Genomic DNA, 26,239 nt, shown 5'->3' on the forward strand with positions numbered 1-26,239 from the left:
GGAGAGGGACTCTAGGTTGTTTATCGGTCACAAAGCCCTGATGGGCAGCTTCCTGCAGGGCACTATGATACGGTCACTCAGATACAGGGTGGCACTGCTTTACCCTATCTGTCCATCTAGCCTCATGCCAGCAACAGATTGACAATCAGCTCATGGCTTTTTGGCCAGCTCATTATTTTTTTACTGATTTAATTGACAAGTAATTTCAGCCTTTTTCTTTTCAATGGACTGTCCTGCCCTCAGTTACACTCCAGCACCTCCCAGCTACTGGGTCACCTGAGGCTTTCTAAGAAGACGGAGGCAGAAGGCAGGGCAGGAAGGCACCTTAGAAACTCACTGGCTCAGAGAGGTGTGAGCTTCCCTAGGTGCCAGCTGATTTCAGGCATCTAAGTAGGTCAGGAAGTTTTTGCCTCTGAACCAGTGAGTCTCTGTGCTGCCTCCCTGCCCCACCTTCTGCCTGACTCCACACTAACCCAGCTCACTGCCTTTTTAAGGCCAGGGTGTCAAACTCACCTGCCCTCCACCCCCTCATCAGTACTCTGGGCACATCCTGTGCTTCTGGCTTTGCTGGTTGCCCTCCTTCGCCCTCTCCCTGCTTTCTGCTTACCTACGTCAGGGTGTTTCTAAGTCTTCCTCAGAGGCACTGGGTGTTAGCTATACCCAAGGCTGGGGCTGGGATGTGCCAATGCTCCTGCTGGGACTTAAATCTGGAGGATCCTGGCTAGTCTTGCTGCTCCATTCAGGGTCAGACATGGCCATATTTAAGGTCAGGATGGGATTTCACCCCATGGTCAAACTGGTACACACGGGGTGTGTCTTCACGTGCCTTTACTGCGCACTAAATTTACTGTGTGGTAACTTACTGGGCAGTAAGTGGGCTTCCGCTGGTGCCTACATGCACAGGTGTTAAAGCACAGTAACGCTGCGTGTGGACTGGCTTGGGATTAAAGTTAGTCCTGAGTCAGGCCACAGGCAGCGTTACTGCGCAGTAAGGTGTCTACACGTGTGTCACTAATGGGGTGTACATTTGATTGACACCTGCATGATGCAGGTATCAAATTTACACCCGGGTCAGTGTAAGGTGCCATATTTACTGTGAGCACGTGTGTGTACATGCACGGTGCAGTCATTTTGGGTTACAGCAAAGTAAATGTGCCGTGCGTTGGAGTTTGCCTCCCTCTGTGGTGGGAGACCGTCCCTGGGATCTCTGGAGCTATGAGCAACCTTTCCCAGGAGTTGCCCTGCTCCGCCCCCACTCCCGGGCAGGTTTGGGTGGCAGGTGTGTGCTGCGTGAGGGCGGAGGGTGGCTTTACCCGCACTGGGATCAGCTGGGGCCGAGTCCCTCAGGGCAGGACGACCCTCGCCCTGCCCCGCTGAGGCGGCGGCGGCGGCTGTCCCGGGCGGCGCGGGGCGGGGCGGGGCGGGCCGTGCTCCTCTGCCGGGCAGCGCCTGCCCCACGCCCGGCCCCGGCGGGCGGTCACATGAGCTCGCGGCCCGGCCTGGCCGGGGCACACGGGGCTGGGCGCGGCGGCAGCAGGACATGGAGCTGCGAGGGGGCCGCGCCGCCCTGCGCCTGCTGCTGGCGCTCGGGCTGTGCGGTGCGGCGCGGGCGGCCCGCCTGCCCCCGGTCCGCGGTGAGTCCGCCCGGCCGGGCACAGCGGGGCAGGGGAGGCGGGGCTCGGCCCCGGGCAGGCGCAGCGCTGCTCCTGCTCCTGTCTCCGCCTGGCCACGGGGCCTCGGCGCCCGGCCCGCACCTGGCCCTGGCAATGCTGCCATAGCCGGCGGCGGGGCCCAGCGTGCACGCGTACAAGTGTGTGTCTGCCTGTGTCTCTGTGTGTGTGTGTGTGTGTGTGTGCGTGTGCGTGCATATGCAAGTGTGCCTGCCTGTGTGTGCATGTGTCCGCCTGTGTGTGTGTGTGTGTGTCTGTGCCTCTGTGCATGTGTATCTGCAAGTGTGTGCATATACAAGTGTGCCTGCCTGCCTGCCTGTGTGTGTGCCCGTTTGTCTGTTTGTGGGGGAATTTGTGGGTGCCTCTGTGTGTGTGTGTGTGCGTGTGTGCGCGCGCACGCGTGCATATGCAGGTGTGCTTGCCTATGTGTGCATGCATGTCTGCCTGTGTGTGTGCCTCTGTGTGTGTGTGTGTGTGTGTCTGTGCCTCTGTGTGTGCGTATACAACTGCGTGCATATGCAAGTGTGCCTGCCTGTGTGCATATGCATGTCTGCCTCTGTGTGTGAATGTGTGTGTGTGTGTGAATATGCAAGTGTGCCTGCCTGTGTGTGCATGTGTGTGTCTTCGTGTGTATCAGCAAGTGTGTGCATATGCAAGTATGCCTGCCTGTGTGCGTGTGCATGTCTGCCTCTGTGTGTGTGTGTGTGTGTCTGCCTGCCTCTGTGCAAGTGTGCCTGTGTATGTCTGTCTGTACCTGTTTGTGTGTGCACACACCTGTGCCTGTCTCTCTGTGTGTACCTCTGTGTGTGTTCATCTCTGTATGCATGTGTCTGCCTGTCTATGTTTGTGTCTCTGTGTGCATGTGCATTTGCCTGTCTTGTGTGTGTGTGCACACGCGCACTTATGTGTGCCTGTTTTTGTGTGTGTCAGGGTTTTTTACGTGCGGCTGCCAAGCAGCCCTTTTCTCTGCCCGCTTTACCCCTTGCTGTCAGCACTCCCTTTCTCAGTATCCACAGGCTTCCCACCAATGGGCGGGTGAGAGGAGAGCATATTTTCCCCACTTCCTTCCTGTGTCCTCTGCCTCCTTTCCTCAGTTTTGCTTTCTTCATCAGCACTCTGGCTTCAGTTTTCCTGTGTTTTGCAGCTCTGAGGCAACACCTTCTACATAGCTGAAAAGAAAGGGGAAAAAAAATCACTTCCTGGCATGACTGGAGGGTGAGGCGCTTGGGAAGGGTGCTGGCTGCTAACGCAGTGTGTGCAACTTCCATACCAGACATTTAACTAGGGCAGTGATTCTCAGCCAGGGAACTGGTTCCCCATGGGCTGTCTGGAGATCCTTTCAAGGGGTTATGCTATGAGGTGCCAAGCAACAGTAGCGCTATGAGACGTGCAGACATGCTTCATAAGATAAACCCAGAGATTTCAAATGGGAATTCAGCTGTTAAAAACAGCCTGCCCTGTTGTGGTCTGAGTTCTTTGCAACAGGAAAATTGCTGTATTATGTTTTCATAGTAAAAAAAAAAGATAAAACTAAGAGCTGACATTTTCTGAGGGGTGCCTCGTGTCTAACCAAGGGTGTCTTGAGTCTAAAAAGGTTGAGAACCACTGAACTAGGGCCTTTTCTTTTCTTGGCAAAGCAAAGTTCTAGTTTTCTGTACATGACTTGATTTACTTCCTGTTGTATGTATGAGTATGCATATTTCAAAAGTGCTGTCACAAGGTGTTTAGTCACTGCGACACATGGACATGCACGTACACATATGCAGACGTCTCAAATAAAAACTACATAGCAGCATCCAGAAGACAGATCATGACCACACATTGCAAGATTGAAATTTTTCAAATGTTCATTTCTTCTTTTAACTTCCTGAAATAAATTATTGGTTCAAGTGAGCACTGAAGAGTCAGACTTGGGTCCTGTTTCCAGCTCTGTCACTGACCCACTGGGGGACCTTTCACAAATCATTTTGTCGTGCCTCAATTTCTCCATCTGTAAAATAGATAATGCTGTTTTCCTTTGCAAAAGGCTTTGACATCTATAAATTGAAAATGCTATTTTTATATATAAAAGTTGAAGATGAGTGGTCTTTAATTAATTCAACTTGTCTGATATATGCTTTTGTTCTCTGTGGTTCTTTCCTCTGCACCATGCTAAATATTTGAATAATTAAAAACTTGCAGACACCTACTAGTGAAAGACCAATACAAAAGATAGGGCTCCAAGCCCTAGCAAGAAGTCTAATCTCTCTGGTATCAAAGCTGCTGAGGAGGAGAAGGATGCTGGAAATGCTTTCCAAAATGCTGTTTCTTGATATAGGTTTCATGTCACATATCCCTCCCCCGTAAGACATGCAGCTTGTTTTGGGAAGGCAGAATGAAAAATATTTTTCAAGGGTCTTCCCTGCCACAGCATGGTTTCACCATGGCTGAATGCTCCCAGGCCCATGCAAGAAGGGTAGAGTTCACTTCTCTGTGTTGAACCCTCTCTCTCCTTCCAGCTTCAGAACTCAAACTTTAACCCTGTCATAGCCACTGCCAAATTGGCAGCAGGTTTTGGGTGAGCAAGAAGCCAACCTTTAAAGATTAAAGTTTACTAGTGACTGATGCTTGCCAGCACTAGCTTCCTAGCTTTAGCTGATAAACAGATCTTCTCAGTTTTGGCAAAAGTGATTGATGTTGACTCTTTTGTCAACTTTAACACAACTTGTAAGGAGAACCTTAACTCGGTGGCAGAAAACAATTTTCATTAATGCTTGTTTTCTAAAAACAGGACAGTTCTGGCATGTATCTGACTTACATTTAGACCCTACTTACCATCTCACCGATGATCACACCAAAGTTTGTTCTTCTTCCAAAGGGGCTAATGCCTCCAACCCTGGCCCTTTTGGAGATTTTTTGTGTGATTCTCCCTATCAACTTATTTTATCAGCATTTAAGTACATGAAAGATTCTCAACAACCAGCTTCCTTCATGATATGGACAGGGTAAGTAATCAAGTCAATCATTACCCACTAACTGAAACTACAGTTGAAAGACCATAGCTTACTGCTTTCAATGCTCAAATCTTTGCTTCTCTTTGCAGCAGTAATTTGAGCTTGTTGGGTGCATCACTTTACTGTGAAGTAGACTAACTCGTTCCACAGTAAAGCATCACCATCTACACATGCATCTCTGTTAGGGTGTAGTAAATTAATTAACTCCACTACATAGGATAGTACTGTCTGAGACAAATACTATCTTATAGTGGACAAGGTGCTTTGGTATATCCAATATCTTTTATTAGACCAACTCAGATGCTTGCAAAAATTCTTCTTTGCAAGCTTTTGGGTACAAATACCCTTCATCAGGCTGAGGAAGTGTCTGCAATTGGTCTGTGCTCTTCCTAGATGGAATGGTAAAGAAGCCAGAGGCCAGTATGTATGCAAGAAAGCCAGGTGGTGAAAATGTAAATAGAGGTAGTCAGTGGGTGAGAGACAGGTTGGGAGGGGCGAGGGAGGGGAATGAATATAACTGGTAAATAGTAGAGAGATTACCTGGGGGGCCAGATGTTAGGCAGGTCATTAATCCAATGTCTATATTTAGTCCATGATTTTTTGTATCTCAGTAGGTTGATGAAGTGAAGTTCATAGGCTTGTCTGTGAAAGGTGTTTTGCAAATTACCTCTGAAGATTACAACTGAGAGATTGGAGAGAGCGTAGTTTTCTTGTGAGAAATGTGCCCCCATAGGAAACTGGATATTCTTGTCTTTGATAGATTGTTGGTATGCATTAATTCGGGTATGCAGTTGTTGTTTGGTTTCTCCTACATATTTTCTATCACAGAAATATGTAGTGGAGTTAAGTGGAGTCAGGGGTATATGTAGCGGAGTATAGTGGGAAATATGTAGTGGAGCTGGCTAGCTGCCAGCTAGCCCCACGCTGTAGCACCCTTGTCCCTTCACCAGTCCCTCTGCAGCACATTGAGCCAGGGCAGAGCAGCTCTGGGCTGGCAGGCTGACCCCCCAGACTCCCTGCCAGCCAGGGCTCCTCTGCCTCAACTCAACATGCTGTGGTCCTGGGCGCACATGTAAATGTGCTTCTGATTGCATGTGTAGATGCACCCACTACTTAATAAATGATACTCCTGAATGATCCATTTGGATCATTGTATTATCTGAATTGCTAGTAAGTGGCAAGACTTTTAAGAAATTTGGTGGTGAATTTGGAGTTTTTCTATAATTCATGAATAATGTTGACGTGTTAACTGGGATGTTTCCTGTATGAGGTTGTTAATGTTATTTAACAGTGGGGTCTTGGGATAAACAAGCAGAAGTAAAAGAGGAGCAAGATAAACATTTTTAACAGTTGGCAAATATCCAGGGGAGGTGATGGACTCTCTATCTTGAGGTCCACAAATGAAGGTTGGATTTTTTCAGGAAGATATGCTTGTGTCAAGCACAAGTTGTTGGGCTTTCTACAAGGGTAACCGGGTGAAATGTAATGTTTTGTGTTACACGTGACTTCGTATTACCTGTAAATGTGCATGACTGCCTTCAACTCTATGAATCTATTAAAAAGAATGGCTCAGGATAAGGCCCTTCACTGCTTACATGTGAGGGTTGTGAAGAGGCAGTGCCAGGATAGGATAAGATAATTATGGAGATTTTTTTTTTTAAGGGAGGGGGCAGGTTTTAAAAGGAACATACTTACAAGAGATGGGGAACCAAGCTGAGACAGACATTTGCTGAGGCTAAGAAGAAAGTGGGCCTGTTTACCATCAGAGATGATAGTAGGGCTTTACATAAAATAAACACATAGGCTAGGTACAGCCATTCAAAAAGCTTGAGGCAGAATCGATTTAAGTTACATGGTTTTCTGTAAGCAGCATGGTTTCGATTGGTAGCAAACGGAACACGCATTGTGGGGGCAAATTTGAGATTGGCTTCTGCCGTTTTTAAACCAGTCATCTTTCCATTTTTAAACCAAACTTCTTTTCTGTTATGGGTAGGTGGTTTTGTGTGCTGAACTTCTGTTATGGATATAGACTGGTTTCCAATCACTTACACTGGTAAAAGTGTAATGTTTGTACCTGGCCACAGAGACAGTTCTAAATTATTTTTTCCCCTAAATATTTTGTTCCTACTGTGAAACAATACTTAGATACATGCCAGTGGTCACAGACTCCCAAAAGGAAGAACTACAGGTACCTGAACTTAGGTGGACCTGCTGGTAAGACTATTTGGTTCATGAGGTACTGTAGACAACAGCTTGGTGTAAGAGTAGAAGAACTGAAGAATTTTACCCTAGGTTATGAGATGGGAGGCCAGGTATCTGAGAGGGTAAGAAATCAATGATGAAAAAATGCTGCCTTCTGACCCTATAACTGTGATGACTTCTTACATCATTTCTTTCTGCCCTGAGTGCTTCTCTGCCCTTTATTTTCTGGTGTAGCTAGTTGAAATCAATGTCTGCTGCAGAACACTGTCTTAATCCACTGAAAAAAAAATCATAGATTCATAGATTGTAGAGTCAGAAGGGACCCTGAAGAATCATAGTGTCCGACCCCCTGCCCCAGGCAGGAAAAGGACCGAGGTCAGACGACCCCAGCCAAGTGCCTATCTAGCTTCCTCTTGAAGGACTCCAAGTTAGGTGACAGTACCACCTCTCTTGGCAGCCGGATCCAGATTATGGCCACCCTTACTGTAAAAAATTTCTTCCTAATGTCTAACTTGAATCTACTCTCCACTAGCTTGTACCTATTATTCCTAGTTACTCCTAGGGGTGCCCTGGTAAATAATGCATCTCCAAATCCTTGTTGTCCTCCCTTGATAAACTTATAGGTGGCTACAAGATCTCTCCTCAGACGTCTCTTGTGAAGGCTGAAGAGATCCAGATCCAGATCCCTCCCCTCATAGGGTCTTGCATGGAGGCCACTAATCATTCAAGTGGCCCTCCTCTGAACCTTCTCCAGATTCTCCGCATCCCACTTGAAGTGCGGAGCCCAAAACTGGACACAGTACTCCAACTGTGGCCTGACCAATGCCGCATAGAGGGGGAGCATCACCTCTCTTTATCTGTTGGTCATGCATCTGCTAATGCACGATAAGGTGTGATTGGCTTTGTTGATGGTTTCGTTACACTGCCTGCTCATGTTCATCTTGGAGTCAACTATGACTCCAAGATCCCTTTCAGCCGCTGAGCTGCTGAGGAGGTCATCCCCCAACCTATAGGTGTGCAGGGGATTCCTCCTTCCTAGGTGGAGTACCTTGCATTTGTCTTTGTTGAATTATATCCTGTTTCATTCTGCCCACTGCTCCAACCTGTCCAGATCGGTCTGTATCTGCTTCCTGCCCTCCGATGTGTTAACTTTGCCCCATAACTTGGTGTCATCTGCAGACTTGGAGAGGGTGCTCTCCACACCCTTGTCCAAATCGCTCATGAAGATATTAAATAACACCGGTCCAAGGACCGAACCCTGCGGGACACCACTGCCCACCTCCTTCCAGGTCAAAAACGACCCATCTACCACCACTCTCTCAGTGCGGTCTCTAAGCCAGTTGGCCACCCAGCTGACTGAGTAAGCATCCACTCCACAGCCTGCTAGCTTCCTTATTAGAATAGGATGCAAAACTGTATCGAAGGCCTTCTTAAAGTCCAGGTAGATGACATCAGCCTCAGCTCTAGTGTCAAGGCAGTGTGTTACCTGGTCGTAAAAGGCTATAAGGTTTGTCAGGCAGGATCTATCTGTGACGAACCCGTGCTGGTTTCCTTTCAGCATCAATTCCCTTGCTGGGCCTTCCCAAATGTGCTCTTTAATGATTTTTTCCAGTGTTTTCCCAAGGATAGAGGTAAGACTGACTGGCTTAAAGTTGCCCGGCTCATCCCTTCTACCCTTCTTAAAAATGGACACCACGTTGGCCATTTCCCAGTCCTCAGGGACCTGACTGGAGCACCGTGAATGCTCAAACAGCCGTGGCAGCAGCTTAGCTGTGACACTGGCCAATTCCTTCAGCACCCGTGGATGGAGGTCATCCGGGCCTGCTGACTTGTACCCATCCAGCCCCTCCAAGTGCTCCTTAACTAAGTCAGCATTAACCATTGGCAGTCTAGTGCCTCCCAGACATCTATCTATGTTCAAATTGGGGAAATTGTCTTGGACAGTACTTAGGAATACTGAAGCAAAGAACTAATTGAAGAGCTCCCCTTTTTTCCCTGCAGTGTTTTTCATGCAGTGTTTGATTTGAACCTTTTGACTTGGCAATGCATGATAATTATAGGACAGCTATTAGTAACTATGTTTACGTCATGCTTATGTCTTGACTTAAGGGTTGAGCAGAACACATTGCTTGCAATCACACTATTTCAGGCTGGTTTGGATCCTGCTGAGATAGGAAACTTTCAAGATAAAAAAAGGTGCCAAAAATTCATATGGTGTTACTGTTGTCTTTGAGCCAGTACTGAATTGATAATTTAGCACTATGATGCAGTTGATGCTATCTTTTTGTTGGGACATAATTCAGACCTACCCACGTATTGTCAAGGAAGTCAACTCATGTAGTTGAGACATTAGACTGGAATGCAGAAGATCGGGGTCCAGGTTCTGTTCTAATTCTGGGCAAGACATTTATCTCATCTGTACCTCTGTTAGCCAGTGGAGATCATGATATTTATATATATATCACATGAATGTTGTGAAATAAATCTTGTAGTGTTTGTGAAGTATTTTTACTGCGTGGTGATGGAGGCTATATAAATTGCTAGATGGAACCCCAATTGTTTTATCTGTTATCATAGCCAAATCCCACTTATCTGCAAAATCTTACTCATCTGTCATTCGTTTTCCAATATAAATTAGTGGATGCCTTTTTTCAGTAATGTATGTCTGAGTAACTGTTTGTGAAAGCTGGTCTATCTATTTCAGGTCTGCCTAAAATGGTGCTACATAAATTTTGCATTTTATTATCTTGGGGAAAGCGTGTTAAGGAAAGTATATATAAAAAGACCAGGCAAAATTAACTCAATATACTACATTTTCATCAGAATATTGTTGGATGTGAAAGAAAGAATTTAAAAGGCAGCTGGCAGGGAAGCTATAATACTGTACTTGGATATTCATAAATTCCTCTGTGTTTTAGGGATAGCCCTCCTCATGTTCCCGTGAAAGAACTCTCCACAGAGACCGTCATTAATATTATTGGCAATATGAGTTCCACCCTTCGTAGTTTCTTTCCAGATCTCCAAGTTTTTCCTGCACTGGGTAATCATGACTACTGGCCACAGGTAAAATGAGTTTCAGAAATATGAACCAGTTTGTTTCTTTACCAGAATGATTATGGACATAAGCCAGCAGAAGAAAGTACCACTGAAGCAACTGTAAGACTGCAATAAAAATGAAGTTTGCACATGCTGTTTATAACAAATGCAGTATTCCATAATTCTCCAGTTTACAGCCAGAATTACAAATATTTTTATAATACAGTAGGCTGAAGTTCAGCTTTATCAGCTTGTGAAATTACCCAAACTAACAGTGGTCAGATCAAATCTTTCTACTGTTGTAATAGCTACAAACTTACTCTTTCCTTGAAATCCATAAGCATCTCATTTATCAGTCATACTTGATATCAGTTTCATTTTCCACGCAGGGTAAAATCACACAAATGTGTACAGTATTTGAAATCTATGCAAATGCCATCCTTAATGGGTCTTGCAATGTGCCAGTAAGATTCAAAGCCACTGTCTTCACTGGACTTTAGTTCTGGCCTACACTTTTTTCTTTTAATTAGTTTCTTTTGTTCCCTAATTGTAACAAAAAGTAAAAATAATTGAAAATAGAAAACTCCAAGGTTTTAGCGATGAAATATAGAAGTGCATGAGTAGTTTCTGGCCTCCTACAACACAGTTGCAGGTATCTCGACAAGTTATTGAACATGCAGGTGATTCCAGTCCAGGATAAGGCATGTCTTGATTTCACATTGAGTTGTCGGTGGTTTTTGTCATATATACAAACACTACAGTAGCAACTGCATATAGCCATGGAACGTATTCCAAAGTTAATCTAGCAGTTCATAGGAGGAAGGGCCAAATTCCACCAAGAGGTCCCATTGTTGGAGGTAGGTCTCATTGTTGCAGGTCAGGAAGTATCTCATGTTTGAATCTTATAGTGGGGATGCAGTAAAACCCTTCCATATCCTAAAAAAGTCTTTTACTCAAGTATGGCACTCTCTAGGTGGTTAAGCTTAACAGGGAAACCAGCCTGGCTAAGATCACACACCAGCAGAAACAGCACATACTTTTTATCCTTCTTCGCTTTTGTGAAATCCAGTTCAGATTTAAAACACAGGTCATTAGTGAGAATAACTACTGGCATGCAACAATCTCCTTGGTAACGGAGGAAGATAGCTGTGTACAGGGTTCTCATATGCAAAGCAGACTTTAGCATTTTGAAATAGACATTCTCTGGTGAATATCAATTTTTAAATAAAACTGTATAAAATTAAAAGCTCATTGGTTGTAACAGATAAATAGCACACACTGCTTCTGAGCAGGATATTTATAGGAGAATCATGTTTATTTCTCGCAGCTCAGCGCTTAAAGATATATATACAAGTATCTGACATTTTGTTTTGAAATATCAAACTTCACTGATGTACGTAATTGATATGCTTTTCTTCCATATTTTGAAAATCATGTCAGAGAACACAAGGGGGAGGTTACTGACTGCAGGTTGTTTTGCTGTTTTCAGTAGGCGTATGCTTGCTACTTGGCAATGCACACCACAAACTGACAATGATGTGGCACAGCACAAGGGCTTCTTTTGAGGAGTCCAAAAGGAGCTGTGAGATGTATATGTAATCCTACACTGAGAACTGTGTTGCGTTGTGTTTGACTCCAGTTTACTGATCACAGCAATATAATGATCTTTGGTTGTTTCCTTGTAATGCGGCCACTTGACAGTATTATCCAGGTTAATCCCGTGTTGTTTGTATTTCAAATAATGTTGTGACCATGACGTTCCTGCACAATCAGACTCTTCCAGATAACTGGCCCCAACCAGACAGTCTGGCTAACTATTGTCTAATCTGAATACACACAGAATATTATGCTGCATGTGGGTGCCAAGTCCAAACCTCCTTGAATTCACTGCAGTCTCCTATCTGGAAAAAATCTGGAAATTGTCTGCAGATCTGGAAATTCTTACAGCAAGATTGGTGGTGTAGGTAACAAATACTGTAGACTGATTTTGATTGCTCTACTTGAGATTTAAATGGTTTCTCTGTATCATAAAAGGTAGTGAATTTATAGACTCCCTGTATAGCTAGCTTTCATTAACCATCTCACAGAATTTCATCCAGTCAATCCTATATGGATGTGAAAATGGGGACAGAAAAGTTCTGTGGCACCCTTTTAACCACCAAAGTACCACCGCCCAAACCAATGTCTGACCATCTGTCATCACACAGCAGCTGAGTAAAAGTGGTATTGTCATATTAGGGCAGTGCTCTTCCTGAGTGAATTAGCCCTGTTGAAAAGCAAGTTTACATTAGCATGGTTGGAGTGCTGTGCTAAAGCAGCTATACAGCTTTTGATACTTAAGCCTGCAAGATCTCTGAGTGGCATCACATGGAAGTCTAATGCCTATTAAAGTATGCTGAAGTGCACAGGCATTGCCCCAGTCTGTTTTAAAGTATAATATTCCTTATTACTTGAGCAGATGGTTGGAGTAGATGACCTCCTGAAGTCCCTTCCAGACCTGTTTTTCTATGAATCTTTGATTAGCGCTGGTCATAGTTTCAGCAAAACTTTTCTCTGTCAAAAAATTCTACATCGTTACTAAAAAATATTTTGTAGAAATTCACTGGTTTTGGCCAGTGGATTTTCTCAAGTCCAGAATTGAATTTTGAGAGAGAGATTCCCAACTCTCAATCACATGGTAGTCAGATTTCTCAATGAGGATCATAGGATCATAGAAAAATAGCTCTAGAAGGCACCCCATGAGATCATCTAGTTCAGCCATCTGCTCAAGACAGGATCATCCCTAACTAAATCATCCCCATGAAGAGTCTGTCTACCCCACTCTAGGTAGCGTGTTCCAATAGCCACCTAACAAAGTTTTTTCCTAATCACTAAATTTCGTCTGCTGCAGCTTGTGGACATTGCTCCTATTCCTGTCCCCTAAAGCTATAGAAAAAAGATTATGTTCATCCTCTTTATAAACACCTTTCAGGTATTTGAAGACTGTTATCAAATCCCCCCCTCAGTCTTCTCCCGTTCTGACTAAATAACGCTAGTTCTTTCAGCCTTTCCTCATAAGTCACGTTTCTCAGGCCTCTAATAGTTTTCACTGCGTTCTGTCATACTCTTCCAAATCTGTCCACATCTTTCTCAAAGTGTGGGGCGCCAGCCTGGACACAGTACTCCAAATGAGGCCTCACCAGTTCCAAAGAGAGTGGAAGGATCACTTCCCTTGATTTGTAAGAAGCTTTCCTATTAATATAGCTGAGTATACTGTTGGCTTTTTTGACAACAAGAGCATGCTGTTAGCTCATACTTAGCTTCTGATCAAATACACCACCTAGGTTCTTCTCTGTAGTACTACATCCTAGCCAATCATTCCCCAGTACGTGTATATATTTGTGCATGTAGCTATTCCATGCCATATGCAGAACTTTGTACTTGTCATTGCTGAATTTCACCTGGTGGATTTTGGACCATTTCTTCAATTTATCCAGGTCATTCTGGATCCTAGCCTTACCCTTTAGAGTGTCTGTACCTCCATCTAATTTTGTGTTATCCACAAATTTGCTAAGTGTGCACTCAATGTCGTCATTCAGATCATTAATGAATATGTTAGTATTGGACCCTGAGAAAACCCCACTTGATACCTCCTTGCAATTAGGCACAGAGCCACTGATGCCTACTCATTGATGATCCAACCAGTGATGTCCACTTTACAGTACTTTTGTCTCACCTGTACAAATTAAAGTTTACTGATGAGTATCAGAAGCCTTACTAAAATCCAGGTGTATCATATCCTCTGCTCTCTCCTCATACACAGAGCCTGTCACTTTATTATGGAAGGTGATCAGGTTTTTCAGGCATGAGGTATTCCAGATATTGAGGTCAGACCGACTGGTCTATAATTCTGTGGATCCTCTTTCTTCCCTTTCTTAGAGATGAGCACTAAATTTGCCCTTTTCCAATCATCCAGGACCTTACCTGACTTTCACAGTTTCTCAAGGAGGATAGCTAATGGCTCAATAATTCCTCAGCCAATTCCTTCAGTACCTTAGGGTATGTCCCATCCATCCCTGTTAACTTGAAGAAATCTAAGTATTTCTTAACCCAGTGGGGATTATTTCTCTAGGTAATCCTTAACAGGTTCTTCCACTACTGTAGGATGTTTGTTTCCTCTGCTATCTTGGCTGTAATTGCACCCATGTTCTGGTTGATGACTTCATTCAGCTGAAGTAAAAAAAAAAGCATTAAATACTTCAGCTTTCTCTGTATCATTTGAAACTAGGTTGCCTTTTACATTAAGCAAAGGCCCTAAACTTTCTTTGGTTTTCCTCTTACTTCCCCTATACTTGTAGAATCACTTGATTTGCTTAGTCTTTCCAGTTTTCTCCTGACATGTCTATACAATACTTTCATAGCATTCCCTAGTACTATGACCAAGTTTCCACTTTTTGTAGGATTTTTTTTTTTTAATTTCAGTTAATTGAAGAGATCTCTGTCTAGCCAGACTGGTCTCTTGTTGCACTTCCCATTCTCTCATTGCATTGGGATAGCTTGCTCTTGCACCTTTAATACAGCCTCCTTAAAGTACAGCCAGCTCTCCTGCACTTCTTTTCATACTTTCCTCCGAGGGAATCCCTCCCACCAGTTCCCCGAGTTTGTCGAGTCTGCTTGTCTAAAGTCTGTTGTCTTTATTTTGCTGCTTTCCTTCATATGCGGGACATGAATCTAGCATGTGTAAGGATGTGGGACACAGGTCCAAATCCTTGCCCCAAGTCACAGAGATCTTGCTTTCATCTGCATAAAAGCATTTTGAAACCTCCTTTTTTAATTCTTCCCACAGAACAGAAAGCTTCCAAGCTCTTCATTGTTTTATGGTACTCATGTGTCATAAGCCACAGAAAATCTTTAGTCATATTCAGTTCTGACAGAGGTTCAGGTACTTAATCCTGATTTATTCTGAGATCTCTTTGGTCAGTGGTACTTTGCTGTTAGAAGTGTACCTTAGATCTTTTCTCCTCTAGTCCCTTTGTCATCTCCATATAGGACTGTCTGGATGAAATTTTGTGACTTGCTTAATAGAATAAGTCACACTGGATGATCTAACTTTTTTTTAATCATTAAAACCTCTGAATCTGTGGGGTAAGAATTAGGTAGGTTTGTTTTTTGACAGGATCAGCTGCCTCCAGCTGCCAGCGAAGTGTACAATGCTGTAGCAAACTTCTGGAAACCATGGCTAACTGAGGAAGCCATCAGCACCTTTCAGAAAGGTAAAATCTAGTATAAACATATTGTCAAGCTAGAGGGGATTGACATTTCTGTAGTTAGTTCTTTTTACTTAGCTAAATTACATAGGATGAATCCATGCACTGGTTATCATCCAGTTCCTCTAGAAGTTAGGGACTTGTCTGTTCCGTTGTACCCTTAACTACATCTTGAAGGACGAACTACAGTTCATTCTTCTGTGGATGTAATAATCATGATTGCTTTCTTGTAGCAACTACATTAGACTTTATGCAAAACTAAAGGGACTTAAAGTCCCTGCCTTAAAGAGCTCACAATCTAAAATAAGTACTTTTTTAGGAAAAGGTTAACTTATGTTAAAAGAAAATTTGAAGAATAATTGTTTATATGGGTTTGAGATTACAGTATTTACCCAAAGCCAAGGTGACTCTGAATTTAAGATGATCCTTCTCTCCTAATAACTAGATTCTATACATGGGAAATTTATAAATTTGTTACAATTTTTCCATTTATAGAATCTAATTATTGGAGGGTCATCTTAAATTTGTCCCCCCAGCTGCTGCAATGGGGTAAACAGCATCAGGGGCAGGCGAGCCCTACAACTTGTCCCCCAGCAGCCTGCACCTCCTGCTGCCTCTGCCCCCCTGCTCCCACAGGCTCTACCACTTCCTGCAGCTTCTGCCCTGATGTGTTTCCTGCAGCCTCTGCCCCATCCCATCTGCAGCTCTGCCTTTTCCTCCTTCCCCCAGGCCACTGTCAGGCGCAGCTTGCATTCCATTCCCTCCCTGTCACTGAACATGTGCAAGCTCCAGCACCTGCCTAGTCGCACATCAGCGTCCTGGGGTTGAAGCTGCGCCACTGTTGGTTGGCCAGACGGGACAGAGCTTGTATGTGCTCTGTGCCTGGAAGGGAATGAGCTGGAGCTGGAGCTGTGCCTGAGGCTGGTAGTGAGGTCAGAGGAGAGGTGAGGGACCAGAAGCTGCAGAAGTGAGGAAGCAGTTGGGTGCAGGAGTCCAGGAAGTCAAAGCTGCAGCACCCATCTGCCTTCCACTCCTCTTTGTATTCAAATCCAAGATGAGGGGCTTTTTTACCATGTTGAATGGGGAAAAAACTTTGTCTTGGACTTGAATAAACATGGTACACAAAATTAAGAAAATGATGTTAAAAGATCAGGTGGCACATTTGTAAACTAACCAGTTGAGTAGGAAGTGAAAAATCACTGAAATGTATACATTTAATTAACATACACAGGGCTAGATCGTGTTCTGCTTAAGTCCAGTTTGCAGTGCTCAAGTCCCTGAGAAACTGTTAATAGAGAAGGTGGATGAGTTCTCTTTCATCTCACTGTACTTAAGGCTAAGATGAGAGCGTGTTATGTAAGTAGACAGGGGTGTAGGTTGTAGCCGTGTTGGTCTAACGACATAGGCAGACAAGGTTCTTTGGGTGAATCTGATATCTTTTATTAGACCAATTTAAATAGTTGGAAAACAATTATTAAGCAAGCTTCCAGGTTCAAAAACCCTTCATCAGGCTAAGAAAGTTTCAGCAGTTGGTGTGCACTCTTCCTGGATGGAATGAAAAGTAAAGAAGCCACGTTTTCACTGACTACCTGTCTTGTATGCATACCAGTCCTCTGGCTTCTTTACTTTTCATTCCATCCAGGAAGAGCACAAACCGACTGCTGAAATTTCCTTATGTAAGTAGATGCATTAATAGTTCTCCAGGGACTTGAACAGGATGAAATAGGATCACACTTAGGTACCTAATAGGTAGAATAGGATCTGGCCCCTCATGCGTGCCTCTAATTCAGCTCATTGGGTATAAACTGGTGCACTAACAGGTTTTTGTAAACCAGGGTTTTTGAACTCAGTGCATTTTGCAACCCACTCTAATATTGAGAGTTTGAATATTTAATTTGAATTGGACTCTTTGGGGTTGTTCAATAAATAAGCGATTAGGTAAGAAGAATATGTGGCTAAAAGGGGAAGAGAAGCTCCAGTGGAAAAATAAATTATGGAGGGATTGACCCTCATCTGGAGTGGATTGTAATGGCACTGTTAATATTAATTGTTAATGTGTAATTTATGGTAGATGAGGATAGTGTTCTTATACATGTAACATATAAGTAATAAAGAGGGCTAGGGAGGACTGTTGGATTATTGTGTGCCTATCGTGCAGCATAAACTTCTTTTTAAAGAGCCTAGATGGATGAAATCCAGGATATTTTCTTTGATTGGGTCTCTTTCTGGAAAAAAATAGTAAAAGGCACATCTTTATACAAACTGCACTTGCAAGTTCCAAATTAAACCCTGGGGCAAAAAGTAGAAGTCCTGTAAAATGTCCTGTGTTGCTTTTCTACATGGATGATACTGAATATAGTGAAATAAAGGGATTTTGTGAGAAGATGCTACCCACCTAAGCAAGCATATCAGAATCTGGATGATAGAAAGAAGAAGACACCTTCAAATCTTTCCACCTCTCACTCATGTTGATCTTGTTTCCACAGGCGGCTTCTACACACAACTATTTCACTCCAGCATGAGCTCTCAACCACTCCGGATAATCAGTTTGAACACAAACCTCTATTACAGCCCAGACATTGTGACTCTGAATCTAACTGATCCAGCTGAGCAGTTAGCATGGCTGGAAAGTGTACTAGAAATCTCTCTGCAAAAGAAGGAAAAGGTAGGGGCTAAATACCGAAAGCAATTAATAACCACATTTTAAAACAGTAGTGTCCTTTGCAACTGTGTAAATTGGAAAATAATAAAAGCTAGTAATTGGAAAAGAAGATGACATGAATAAGATTTTAGACTTATTCTGCCAGAATTTTCAGTTGAGCAAGAGGGAAGGAGCTTTAAAACAGATTTTCTACTTTACACATATGCAATACGCAGTTCCTACAAAGTAACTGTAAAGGAACAAGTGACCTGATTTTGATCAGACCTATGCAGGTTTAATACCATTATACGTCTGACTTCAGTGGGCCTGCTCTTGATCTGTGCTGGTGCAAGTGACATCAGAATCCAGCCTAATTTATCAGGTTTGCTATATTATTTTCACTGCTGAAGAAATCCAAAAAAGGGATTGACCACAAAACCTGGTCTTAGTTAAGAAAATACCTGTACTATTAAAAAAAAAAAAAAAAAAAAAGAATAGTTGCATTTCTAGCATTGTGCCAGTGAACTGGGACCTGTTTGTATTTTTATTTGCAGTATAAATGTGAAATCATTTCTTGTTAGCACATAATATACAGGAAAATAGTACCTCCTTTCACAAACCTGATCTTTATTTCTTACAAGAAATGAGGTATCTTCAGGCTGTTAAACATGAAAAGTCAGGAATTGGGCATATTAAAGTTGGCCACAGAGGCTGTTTACAGATGTTAAGAAAAAAACAAAAAAATGCTTTACTTAAAACTCATCACACTTCTGGGCAAAGCCCAGCACATGCCCAGAAGAAGCATTGTGTTAGTTGGACCCAGTTCATCCAATGTCTGTATATATCGGGCACTTCAGTGGGATTTTTTGGTGCTTTTATCTAATATCTGATTGAATCATCTTTAGATAAAAGTGCCAAAAAGCCCTGCTGAAGTGCCTGATTCATAGAGATGCTGTGAAGCCAGGTCAAATTAATGCACAGCTTCTTCCGGTAAAGCACATTCTGGTTTTTTTTAATGTTTGTAAGTAGCCTTAATTTTACTTTTGCCTAATGTGTGCCTCAAGGTACCTCATTCTCAAGTCATACAATTAAAACTCCTCATTTTTCTTATAGCTTGAAACTGTTCAAGAAAAGCCTGTTAGGATTGCTTAAAATAATTCAGCAACTATACTTTGTTCACTTGTCTTTCCTTCCAAGCGAATAAACTCTTTTTTCTTTTTTGATCAAAATTTATAAAAACATTCGCACTTGGCCAGAGACCAAGTCTATAACATTTCAGCCTGGAAGACAAATTTCAGAAAATTCTGGATGTTGAAAACTACAGCTAAGAAAGGAAACATAGGCAAACTTACTGACAGCATTTGCTACTCACTTATTTTGTAATAGTGTTACCTGCTAAACCTCATTTTCTGATTAAGGTTATAAAATCTTAGCTGTCTTCATAACTGATTTTTGTTTCAGGTTTGACAAGCTCAAAGATTAAATAAAATTGTTCAGATTTAAATTCTTTAAGATTTTTATTTTTTTCTTGCTGAAATGAAAACTCGTTGCAGTGATTATTTAAGTACATTGTGGGTGTGTCTACATAAGATGCTTTACTGCACAGTGGACTAATCTACTGCACGGTAAAGCATCACCATCTATTCTGTGCACTATTTACTGCACAGTAAATTAGTCTGCTGTGCAGTTAGCTACTGCCTGTAAATACAGTTAGCTACTACCTGTAAATGACTGGGAGCAAATTTGCTCCTGGAGCCGGGATCCAAGCAGCACTGAGATGGGGTAGCTCTCTGCCCCCTATCCTAGCACTGCTCAGATTCTAGCTTCCCACATGAGCCGGGAGCCAAGTAGCACCAGGACTGGGGAGCTCTCTGCTTCCCCTGTGGCCCCCTGGTGTTGGGGCTGACCAGGAGCATATATGTTCCCAGTCAGCATCTACACATCCACTACTGTGTAGTATTTACTGCACAGTTAATTTACTACCAGAAGCTGGACAGCTCCTGGCCACCCCCCAGCTGTGTAGGGAAACCTTGCTGAGCAGGGGAGGGGAGCGGGGGTTGGGAGTGCTCTGCAGGGGTCCCGATGTGCATGAGGCCAAGATACAGCTGCCACTGCAGCTGGCAGAGCTCTCCTGGCCCTGTGAGCAGCAGGACCAGCTCCTGTTCTCTCTGCCAGCCCCTGGGCAAGCACCCTAGGGGAGCCTGGAGCTCCCCCTGGCTGCTGCAGGGGGCAGGAGCAGCCCTGTACTGGGCTGCTTCTGCTGGGAGCAAATTTGCTTCCAACCGGAAGTACCCGTAAGACTTTATAGCTTTAATAGCACATATGCACTAATAGTATTAATATGCACATACTTTGTTTGTTCCCTGTATAACCAAAAAACAGCAGTAGTGGTGTCCAAAATGGCTAGGCTAAAATATACACTTGACGTTGGAGACTCGGGTTCAGTCTCAGCTTCTGCCTGAATTTAGGCAAGGATTTTAAATATGCTCCGTCTTCCTGAATGAGTGTCCTAATCCCAGGCAGCAGGGTATTCTGAGGAGGGGTTCTTTTCTCAACCACTTTTTCTGAATAGAAATTTTAGAATTTAGGCCCCCAATTTTTTTTCCAGCCTAAAAGTTTCACTAAGTCTGTCTTGAATAACTTTGAGATGATCAAAGCTGTAATTACTAGCCTTCCAACCAAAAATTCGGGCATTTTTATTCACAGTAACTTTAAACACTATTGGTGTAAAAAAGAAAACAAACCCCTAACTTAGATTTCAGAAAGGCATTTAAAAGGCAGTATCATTAGAAAACTGTTAATTTTAGGCTGCAGATAAATATGTCTGTTATATATGAAAATGCTAATTGTGCCAAATATATCTCATCTATAGGTATATATAATTGGACATGTGCCAGTAGGATATTTGCCTTACGCAAGGTATACTACTGCTATAAGAAGATATTACAATGAGAGATTGATAAAGATTTTTCGAAAGTACAGTGCTGTTATTGCTGGACAGTTTTTTGGACATACTCACAGAGATAGTATCATGATCCTTCTTGATGAGAAAGGTAATAGTTCTTTTTTACTTCTGTTACTTATGGTCTCAAACAAAATAATATTTTCTTGGAGGTTTGATATGGTCAGACCCTACTATGAATTATTTTTAAAAAGGAATGGGTGTGAAATGTATGTATTTTTTTCAAGTTCACTGAATACTTATTACAGTGCTGTCTGAGCAGTTTTCTCCCATGCTTCCTCTACTGAGATCTATGTATTGCATTGTATTTTTTAAGAATTTCAGTCCATATTATACTTGTCCTCTGCCATGAGGAGAGACTTTCTGAGTGTCATATTCTTAATGAACGTTAGTAATTCCTTAGGCAAGGATTTCTAGTCTTTCCTCTCCACTCTTTCAGTGACATGGGCAAATAACCCAGGCCAGTTCCTATTGTGTAATGTGTCAAGGGGAATGTTCTCAGGCCAAGGAGACATGCTCTGTTTTTTTGTGTTTCCTGCATCATTACTGTGCCTCTCTGCTGGGTTCCCTGCAGCTTCAAAGTTAATTAAGATGGGGGAGCAGAAGGTAAGGGGAAGAAAATCTCTGCTTGCTGCATCTCTTAGATCCCATAATCTCCCTTCAGAGAAAATTGCCCAAGTTTGAAAGTTTTGCTTTGCACTAAGAAATATTTCATTTCTAAGGGTGAGAATAGCTAAATGAAATATTGCTACTACTAGAAATACCTGCTTAAATAGACATACTAAATGTTACTAATAGAAGTCACACTGTCTATGCCAGAATCCAGTGCCATGGCTCACTGCAGTGCCTCTGTTCATGGCAGTTATGTGGAATTGGCCCCCAAGAAGAAGGAACTGCAACCCCCTCTAAATGGGGAAACTTCCTCCAAGGATTTTGTAAGATGGCTATTAGGACTTTGCTCAATTCCATGGCTGAAACTTTTGCACAAACTTCATTGGGAAGGGCAGACTGGTTTTGCTGCTTGCATTGCACAATTAACTCAGCTTCCAAATCTGTGTCTCTGGCACAAATTAAACCTTCCCTATCTAGCTATCTCTGTCTTTTCTGTTTTCAATACACTTTTAAACTCTGATTTCTTTTATTGACAAAACTTTGCTGAATCAAGAAACAGTGAAATTTGTAACCAGAACCCATACAATGAGATACAGAGCCCATTTTATGTCCTCCAGAAGAGTTTGCTGGATTTCCAGAATTGTTCACCAGCTTTCAGAGCTTCAGTTTACTGGTGGAATTCAGGTTTTTTAATTCTGTACTATGATGTTGGCAGAGTAAAGGAATAGTTATATTTTCATGAAGAGCCCTTAAGTACTCATGGGTGGGTATTCTATCTACTTAAAGCTTTTTGATGTCTTAAATTGTGTCAAAGAGCAGACGATAGGTAAATGTAGTTACATGAAGCTTTAAGGTATATCAGTAATTATCCCTGACATTTCTGATAATGCAAAAACACATAAAGCATATGACATGTCACTTAGAGATGACAACACAGACTTCTGAATCTGATTTCTTCAGTATAGCTTGCAGCAAGGAAGTATTGGATACTAAGGGCTTTGTTGCAATCAGAAGTTTTGCATCAGTGCAGCTAAATGGCTGCAAGCTTCCTATGTAGATGTATTACACTGATGTACAGTGGAATTTGCACTGATGGGACTTGCCAGGACTTAGTGCTTTCCCTGATATAGATCCCCTTGTGCAAAAGTGATAATGTAGTTAAGCCAAGTGCCCCGGTTCTTACCTTGTTGGCTTTTAACAGAAATACAGTGTTCTGAAAAACATCTAATCAAAGGAAATTGTTTATTTCTCTATTTTTGCCAGCAAAGCCTATAAACTCTTTGTTTGTGGCACCTGCTGTGACTCCAGTGAAAAGTCGTTTTCAGAAGTTGTCCAACAATCCTGGTGTCAGGCTCTATCAGTTTGATCCTTTTAATTACAACTTGTTGGTAAGTGATTTAAAAGGGTTTTTTAGTGTTAAGTATTTAAACAGAAAATTATGGCTGCTGCAGTTCAGGCCATTTTATACTGGGTGTCCTGCTGCATGGCTGATGCTGGATCTGCCTTTACAGCAGGTGGGTGGAGAAGTCTAAGAAAAGGAAGGATAAATCGGAACAAAGGAAAACAGTACTTACTCTTGGGTCTGAAGGATCTACCCCTAACTTTCCTTCTGCTGACCAAATCATGAAATCTATGAGGGGAAAAAAAGCCTTGTGGGTAATATCCTAACACTGTTTTCATAGTGTGGTGTGCAGCAATGCAGAGAGGCAGGCAAAATTATATATCGATGTATCTACACATCTGACCTTTGGAGATAGAGAAAGTAAATCGTGTGCGTTTAGTCCAACACTGTGCAGAGTGATGGAAGAAGAGAATCTCCACAGACTCTGGGGTGAAATCCTGGCTTCACTGAAATCAATGGCAAAACTCCCGTTGACTTCAGGGGAACCAAGACTTCACTCCAAAAGTTTAAGTTTTTACCTCAAGTTGAGTTTTGCCCATTTCTTATGTGAAAATATAAGCTCTTACTCTCCCTTATGCCCCCCCCTCCCCCCCCAATACACAAGAGAATTGAGCAGAAGAGACTTTGGTTTACTATTTTACTTGACAGAAATCACCTCTAACAGTGCAGCTATTCCCTTTTGTCTCCTTCCTCTTCTCTTTGCCTCCCCTCCCCCCCTACCAGTCCTGCACTACAAGTGCAGGCTTTGGGTATGAGCCCAAGTCTTGGGGTAGGACATGACCTTCTATTGAATTGTGAATAACAAGCAGTGACAGCTTCCTAATCAATACATCACTCTAGAAATTTAATGAAGCAGGAGAGAAAGTAATATAGCTCTGCCCTCCACCTTCCCTCCCCTCCCCTCTTTTTCAAACCTAGGATATTTGGCAGTTTTACATGGACCTTAGAGATGCCAACAAGAGAAATGAATCAAACTGGAAATTAGAATACATCCTGACCAAAGCTTATGGTATTGAAGACTTGAAGCCAGAAAGCTTATATGGAATGGCAAAGCAATTCTCTGTGCCTCACAGCAAACAATTCCAGCAATATTATACACACTTCTTTGTGAGCTATAACAAAAGTGTTGTCTGCAACAAGCACTGCAAGACCAGCCATATGTGTGCAATCCAGTATTTGGATCACTCTTCCTATGTAGATTGTATTAGGCAGACTGCACTGTGGTGATGAAATAAAATGCATTCAATACTGATGTCGACGTGAAACCTGCATTTTAAGGAATCTCTTCCACTGTTCACGCTGAAATGGGAGCCTGTGGAAATCCTTTCTGAATTGCAGGGGAACAGTAAACCTCCTATATATTTTTAGTTCTTTATAAAAATGTGGGCCAAAATTTTCTGACTGTACCTAAGTAAGTTAAATAAATTAAGAAATATGCATATGCGTCTATATAATGCAGGCAAACACAGTTTATGATAAGAGCTCTTGATTTTTTTCACAGTGCAGACTAAATCAATATACAGTTTATCTCATGGACCAGCTTCCCTCCTCTTTGTGATAGTACAGACCCCCTCTTCCCCTGTTTATGATTTAAATATCATCTCTAGTTCAAATATAGGTGTTCTTTACACAAAAAGTAATATTAAGAAAGTATTTTAAATGTCTTGTAATGTATTTCAGTAAAGGAAAACAGGAACAAGCTATTAGCCATTTCCTACTAAACCCAGAGCCACAGTTTAGGAACTCTGCCCAATATATTAATTTTAGTTGGCTAGCCAAAACCAAATAGTGATGGTCACAAGGCTAACCCTATTATTAATTTATTGTTTTTCATGAAGTCACAAGTTTGATACACATTCAGTTACTGAAGAACTTCCTATGTTTTGTCTCAACCCAAAGATGAAATGTGTTAAGAAATGTGTAGATATTAAAAAATATATATATATCGTCATAAACATGTTGGTCAATTCGGTGGTATGTAAAGTCTGCAAGTGATGAATACTTGATTTTTGTTTGCTTTCAGATATAAATATTTCCATTTTATGAATATTTGAGAATGTAATTGAATATTGAATCCCACATATTTTAGATTATGTACTACAAGATGGTACAAATACATGCTCCGATTTGGCAATAAAATCTTTAAAAAGAAATATCTCTGGCTTTCTTTTTCTGTTCTAACGTAAACAACTCTATTCATGCCTAGTCAACATATTTCCATCTTTTCCAACTTTACTCTTATGAGTGTTTATAATGTGTTCCATCATTAGATTGTACATTTACTCATACTTCCAGAGCTGGGTTTTTCCATGCTAAAATGCAGTGTGATTGATTTATTACATGTACTGCTGTGTATCTTGTACACATCACACTGTTATTTGTTTGACATGTATAGTCTTTGCAGCTGAGATATATTAATTTCACTTTGAAGTGTAAAACTAATGTATTAACAAGAATGCCAGTGGAGTCCCCAGGAAGTACAAACTAGGAGTGGCCTTTTTTTTTTTACCTAACAGTGTTTATGTTTATAAAAACCCTAGAAATGGCATTGATGCAACATCAAAGAGATGTTTTAAAATAAAATAAGAAAATGTAGTTTCCCTTATTGAAGCAAAGTAATTTGTATTTCATTTTCCTGTTGTCATTTTTAGTGGCAGCAAGATGGCTAAAATAATATTACTCTGATAAATCAATTACTGGTATTTCTTAATTCTTTTCTATTTGGAGTATGCAGGCTTAATCCAGCATTACTAAAGTTTTAGTTTCTGTATATGTGTATAAAACGCAGATGTACATGTAGTAGCATATCATGTAATCATTGTCATTCATAAAGTATACCTCCTGAAATTTTCTGTATTTTGTCAGATTTATTGCTTTTTTCCTTCTAAAGTGGATTAAATATTGTCTGACTGTATTCTAAGGCAAATACAACATCATTACATGGTTAACTATCAGACTGATCCACTGCAGGTAATCAAAGATATGTTAAGATATATGAATAAAGCAAAGAGAGTGAGTTAGTTGTAGACCTGTTCGGTCTTGTGTATTGGGACACCATGATATTTAGGTGACAAGACATGGGAGTTGATGCTGATGTGAACACTGGTTTAATTGGTCACTTCCTAGATTTATTCTAGTAGTGATGATTGGAAATAGATGTGAACAACCTTACCTCAAAGTAGTTAAGATTGCAAGCAGAAATGACATGGGCAGATGGTGCAATAGTAATAACAGGTGAGATTTATCTTTGTTTTTCCCTAGGCATCCCTTACCAATTCCATGTAATCCAAAAGCACTTGCTAAGGATTGTAACTCTCTTGTCTCACTCATTCTTTTCTCCTGCTATTTTGTGGTTTCTGAGCCAAGGTTTTAAACAATACTCACAACCCCCCGAAACCTGATAAAACAGACATGTTAATGCAAACCCACTCTTATCTTCCTGGATCCTGAAAAAAGGCCTAAAACATAAACTGTT

At 41.9% G+C, this 26,239-nt stretch overlaps 1 protein-coding gene across 2 annotated transcripts; it reads left to right on the forward strand.

Moving 5' to 3' along the window:
• Positions 1 to 1,492: 1,492 nt before the first annotated feature.
• On the forward strand, positions 1,493 to 24,917 carry SMPDL3A (sphingomyelin phosphodiesterase acid like 3A). 2 transcript variants are annotated; one of them, XM_059733426.1, is made up of 8 exons: positions 1,493 to 1,634; positions 4,441 to 4,654; positions 9,784 to 9,928; positions 15,057 to 15,153; positions 17,634 to 17,812; positions 20,661 to 20,841; positions 22,626 to 22,750; positions 23,683 to 24,917. In XM_059733426.1, the coding sequence occupies exons 1-8, from the start codon at positions 1,541 to 1,543 to the stop codon at positions 23,989 to 23,991; spliced, it is 1,344 nt and encodes a 447-aa protein (XP_059589409.1). In that variant the 5' UTR covers positions 1,493 to 1,540; the 3' UTR covers positions 23,992 to 24,917. The 2 variants fall into 2 exon arrangements, with proteins under 2 accessions (XP_059589409.1, XP_059589415.1); XM_059733432.1 differs by lacking the exon at positions 4,441 to 4,654 and having other exon boundaries at positions 1,553 to 1,634.
• Positions 24,918 to 26,239: the final 1,322 nt, after the last annotated feature.

Source organism: Alligator mississippiensis, chromosome 1 (assembly GCF_030867095.1).
Source record: "Alligator mississippiensis isolate rAllMis1 chromosome 1, rAllMis1, whole genome shotgun sequence".
Lineage (NCBI taxonomy): Eukaryota > Metazoa > Chordata > Crocodylia > Alligatoridae > Alligator > Alligator mississippiensis.